Source organism: Oryx dammah, unplaced genomic scaffold (genome assembly GCF_014754425.2).
Source record: "Oryx dammah isolate SB20612 unplaced genomic scaffold, SCBI_Odam_1.1 HiC_scaffold_2, whole genome shotgun sequence".
Taxonomy (NCBI): Eukaryota; Metazoa; Chordata; class Mammalia; order Artiodactyla; family Bovidae; genus Oryx; species Oryx dammah.
Window position 1 is genome coordinate 44,449,207 of NW_024070186.1, and position 5,724 is coordinate 44,454,930.

The following is a 5,724-nucleotide window of genomic DNA, read 5'->3' on the forward strand; positions in this document are numbered from 1 at the left end:
ATGAACAAAATTGATAAGCCTTTAGCAAAACTAATCAAGAAAAAAAGAGAGCTCAAATCAATAAAATCACAAATGAAAAAAAATGAAACAACTTAATATCACAGAAATACAAACAAGAGAATTCTCTGCCTATTTATTTACCAACAAATTGGACAACCTAGAAGAAATGGATGAATTCCTAGGGGGGACAAAAAAAAAAGTGGTCTTCCAAGACTGAATAAGAAAGAACTAAATAATCTGAACAGATTGACTACTAGCATTGAAACTGAATCAGTAATCAAAAAACTCCCAACAAAAAAAGTTCCAGAACCTCATGGCTTCACAGGGGATTTCTGCCAAACACATAAATAGAGTTAATACCTAGCTTTCTCAAACCATTCTAAAAAATTTAAGAGGAGGAAACACTTTTCAAATTCATTCTATGAGGCCATCACCCTGATAGCAAAACCAAAGACATTACCAAAAAAAAAAAAAAACAAATACAGGCTAATATCCCTGATGAATATAGATGCAAAAGTCCTCAACAAGAGTAAACTGAATTCATTTATACACTAAAAGGATCATACATCGTGATCAATTGGGATTTAGACCAGGGATATATGGATGGTTCAATATATACAAATCAATCTATGTGACATACCACATTAGCAAACAAAGGATAAAAATCAAACAACATCCAGTCATGATAAAAACTCTCAATAAAGTTGGTATAGAGTCTCGCACTTCTCTCCCGAGAACCATCGCGCAGGCCGGGCCTAGCAGGGAACAAACGAGGCCCCTGAGAGCTCCATCTAGTTCGCCGGATAACATCCCACAGCAGAATTCGGAGTCAGCAATGGCTAAACCCCAGGTGGTTGTAGCTCCTGTATTAATGTCTAAGCTGTCTGTAAACGCCCCTGAATTCTACCCATCGAGTTATTCTTCTAATTATACGGAATCCTATGAGGACGGCTGTGAGGATTATCCTACTTTATCAGAATATGTTCAGGATTTTTTGAATCATCTTACAGAATAGCCTGGCAGTTTTGAAACTGAAATTGGACAGTTTGCAGAGACCCTGAATGGCTGGGTTACAACAGATGATGCTTTGCAACAACTTGTGGTACTCATCTATCAACAGGCCACATCTATCCCCAATTTCTCTTACACGGGAGCGGGCCTCTGTAACTACCTGTCCCACCATCTGACAATCAGCCCACAGAGTGGCAACTTCCGCCAATTGCTACTGCAAAGATGTCGGACTGAATATGAAGTTAAAGATCAAGCTGCAAAAGGGGATGAAGTGACTCGGAAACGATTCCATGCATTTGTACTCTTTCTGGGAGAACTTTATCTTAACCTGGAGATCAAAGGGACAAATGGACAGGTTACAAGGGCAGACATTCTTCAGATCGGTCTTCGGGAGTTGCTGAATGCCCTCTTCTCTAATCCTATGGACGACAACTTAATTTGTGCAGTAAAATTACTGAAGTTGACAGGGTCAGTTTTAGAAGATACCTGGAAGGAAAAAGGAAAGAATGACATGGAAGAAATTATTCAGAGAATCGAAAATGTTGTCCTAGATGCAAATTGCAGCAGAGATGTAAAACAGATGCTTTTGAAGCTTGTAGAACTCCGGTCAAGTAACTGGGGTAGAGTCCATGCAGTTTCAACATACAGGGAAGCAACACCTGAAAATAATCTTAATTATTTTATGAATGAGCCAACATTTTATACATCTGATGGTGTTCCTTTCACTGCAGCTGATCCAGACTATCAAGAGAAATATCAAGAGTTACTTGAAAGAGAAGACTGTTTTCCAGATTATGAAGAAAATGGAACAGATTTATCAGGGGGTGGTGATCCATACTTGGATGATATTGATGATGAGATGGACCTAGAGATAGAAGAAGCTTATGAAAAGTTTTGTTTGGAATCACAGCATAAGCGAAAACAGTAAAGTTAAATTTCAGCGTATCCATTTTATAAAGCAGTTTAGGTTATGGTGATTTAGCAGAACACAGGAAAGCAAGAAAATGTGTCACACTTATACCAAATTAAGGGTGTTGAGTTATGTTACTAATGTATGCAACTTTAATTTTGTTTAACACTCTCTGCCAAAATAAACTTTATTCCCTATAACTTAAAATGTGTATATATATATATAATAGTTTATTATGTACAGTTAATTCCACTGTTTTGGCTGCAATAAAAATCGATTTTGAAAAAAATGAAAAAAAAAGTTGGCATAGAAGAATATAAGGACATTTATGACAAACCCACAGTTAACATTGTACTTAGTGATTAAAGTTGAAAACCTTTCCTCTAAGATCAGGAACAAGACAAAGATGCCCACTCTTGCCATTTTTATTTAACATAGTATTGAAAGTTCTAGCCAAATCAATCAGACAAGGAAGAGAAATAAAAGTCAACAAAATTGGAAGAAAAGAAGCAAAACCATCATTATCCTCAGATGTCATGATACTGTATATAAATCTCTGAAGTCTCCACCAAGAAAAAATTAGAAATATAAGTGAATTAGTAAAGTTGCAGGATACAAGATTAATATACAGAAATATTCTGCTTTTCTATACACTAATAATGATCAGAAAGAGAAAGCAAGAAAACAATCCCATTCACAATCTCATCAAAATGAATAAAATACCCAAGAATAAATTTAGCCAAGGACATGAATGACCTATACTTGGAAACTATGAAACATTGATGAGGGAAATTGAAAATGATACAAATGAAAAGATATTTCATATTTATGGATGGAAGGAATTAATACTGTTAAAGTGTTCACACTATCAAAAGCAATCTACATATTTAATGCAATCCGTGTCAAAATACTCAAGACATTTTTCACAGAATTTGTATGGAACCACCAAAGACCCCAAATAGCCAAAGCAATCTTGATAAAAAAGAACAAACCTGGTAGTATCATACTCTGTGGCTTCAGACTATGCTATAAGGCTATAGTAATCAAAACAGTAATGTACTGTTACAAAAATAGACACATATCAATGGAACAGAATAGAGAGCACCAGAAATAAATTCATACACATATTTTCTCAATTAATCTGTGACAAAGCAGGCAAGAATATACAATGGGGGAAATATAGTCAATTTAATAAGTGATGCTGGCAACACTGAAGAGCTACATGTAAAAGAATGAAATTAGAACATTTTCTCCTACCCTATACAAAAATAAACAATGGATTAAAGACCTAAATGTGAGACTGGAGCCATAAATCTCCTAGAAGAGAACAGGCAGCTCACTCTGTAACATAGGTCTTACCATATATCTTTGAGCCTGCCTTTTCAGGCAAGGGAAATAAAAGCAAAAATAAGCAAATGTAACCTACTCAAACTTAATAGCTTTTGCACAGCAAAGGAAACCATCAACAAAACAAAAGGACCAATGAATAAGAAAAGAAATTTGCAAAGCATATGTCGGATGATTAGTTTTCTGTGATTGTGGTTTTCATTCTTTTTGCCCTCTGAGGGATAAGGATAAGAGGCTTATGGAACTTTCCTGATGGGAGAGACTGACTATGGGGAAAACTGAGTCTTCTTTTGATGGGTGGGGCGGGGCCATGCTCAATAAATCTTTAATCCAATTTTCTGTTGATGGGCAGGGCAGGGCTCCCTCCCTGTTGTTTGACCTGAGAACAAACTATGGTGGAGGTAATGAAGATAATCACTTCCACTGTATAAACATAAGGGATTTGATTTAGGTCATACCTGAATGGTCTAGTGGTTTTCCCTACTTCCTTCAAGTTAAGTCTAAATTTGGCAATAAAAAGTTCATAATCTGAGCCACAGTCAGCTCCCAGTCTTGTTTTTGCTGACTGTATAGAGCTTCTCCATCTTTGGCTGCAAAGAATATAATCAATCTGATTTCGGTGTTGACCATCTGGTGATGTCCATGTGTAGAGTCTTCTCTTGTGTTGTTGGAAGGTGTTTTCTATGACCAGTGCATTCTGTTGGGAAAACTCTATTAGCCTTTGCCCTACTTCATTCTGTATTCCACGGCCAAATTTGCCTGTTGCCCCAGGTGTTTCTTGACTTCCTACTTTTGCATTCCAGTCCCCTATAAAGAAAAGGACATCTTTTTGGGTGTTAGTTCTGAAAGGTCTTGTAGATCTTCATAGAACCATTCAACTTCAGCTCCTTCAGCGTTACTGGTTGGGGCATAGGCTTGAATTACTGTGATATTGAATGGTTTGCCTCCAAAACAAATTGAGATCATTTTGTCATTTTTGAGATTGCATCCAAGTACTACATTTTGGACTCTTTTGTTGACGATAATGGCTACTCCATTTCTCTGATAGAATGCCTGATGAACTATGGCAAGAGGTTCGTGACATTGTACAGGAGATGGAGATTGAGACCATCCCCATGGAAAAGAAATGCAAAAATGCAAAATGGCTGTCTGGGGAGGCCTTACAAATAGCTGTGAAAAGAAGAGAAGTGAAAAGCAAAGGAGAAAAGGAAAGATATAAGCATCTGAATGCAGAGTTCCAAAGAATAGCAAGAAGAGATAAGAAAGCCTTCCTCATCAATCAATGCAAAGAAATAGAGGAAAACATCAGAATGGGAAAGACTAGAGATCTCTTCAAGAAAATTAGAGATACCAAGGGAACATTTCATGTAAAGATGGGCTCGATAAAGGACAGAAATGGTATGGACCTAACAGAAGCAGAAGTATTAAGAAGAGGTGGCAAGAACACAGAAGAACTGTACAAAAAAGATCTTCACAACCAAGATAACCACACTGGTGTGATCACTCACCTAGAGCCAGACATCCTGGAATGAGGGCCTTAGGAATCATCACTACGAACAAAGCTAGTGGAGGTGATGGAATTCCAGTGGAGCTATTTCAAATCCTAAAAGATGATGCTATGAAAGTGCTGCACTCAATATGCCAGCAAATTTGGAAAACTCAGCAGTGGCCACCGGACTGGAAAAGGTCAGTTTTCATTCCAATCCCAAAGAAAGGCAATGCCAAAGAATCCTCAAACTACCGCACAATTGCACTCATCTCACATGCTAGTAAAGTAATGCTCAAAATTCTCCTAGCCAGGCTTCAGCAGTATGTGAACCATGAACTTCCAGATGTTCAAGCTGGATTTAGAAAAGGCAGAGGAACCAGAGATCAAATTGCCAACATCCGCTGGATCATGGAAAAAGCAAGAGAGTTCCAGAAAAACATCTATTTCTGCTTTATTGACTATACCAAAGCCTTTGACTGTGTGGATCACAATAAACTGTGTAAAATTCTGAAAGAGATGGGAATATCAGACCACCTGATCTGCCTCTTGAGAAATCTGTATGCAGGTCAGGAAGCAACAGTTAGAACTGGACGTGGAACAACAGACTGGTTCCAAATAGGTAAAGGAGTATGTCAAGACTGTATATTGTCACCCTGCTTATTTAACTTTTATGCAGAGTACATCATGAGAAACGCTGGGCTGGAAGAAGCACAAGCTGGAATCAAGATCACTGGGAGAAATATCAATAACCTCAGATATGCAGATGACACCACCCTTATGGCAGAAAGTGAAGAGGAACTAAAGAGCCTCTTGATGAAAGTGAAAGAGGAGAGTGAAAAGGTTGCCTTAAAATTCAGCATTCAGAAAATGAAGATCATGGCATCTGGTCCCATCACTTCATGGGAAATAGATGGGGAAACAGTGGCAGACTTTAATTTTGGGGGGCTCCAAAATCACTGCAGATGGT

The 5,724-nt window shown here is 37.8% G+C and overlaps 1 protein-coding gene across 1 annotated transcript; it reads left to right on the forward strand.

Moving 5' to 3' along the window:
• The first annotated feature begins 722 nt into the window (after positions 1-722).
• On the forward strand, positions 723-2,128 carry LOC120868518 (polyadenylate-binding protein-interacting protein 1-like). The gene is given in 1 exon segment (XM_040247297.1): positions 723-2,128. A coding segment is annotated over 1 exon segment (1,104 nt). The 5' UTR covers positions 723-835; the 3' UTR covers positions 1,940-2,128.
• The last annotated feature ends 3,596 nt before the right edge of the window (positions 2,129-5,724 follow it).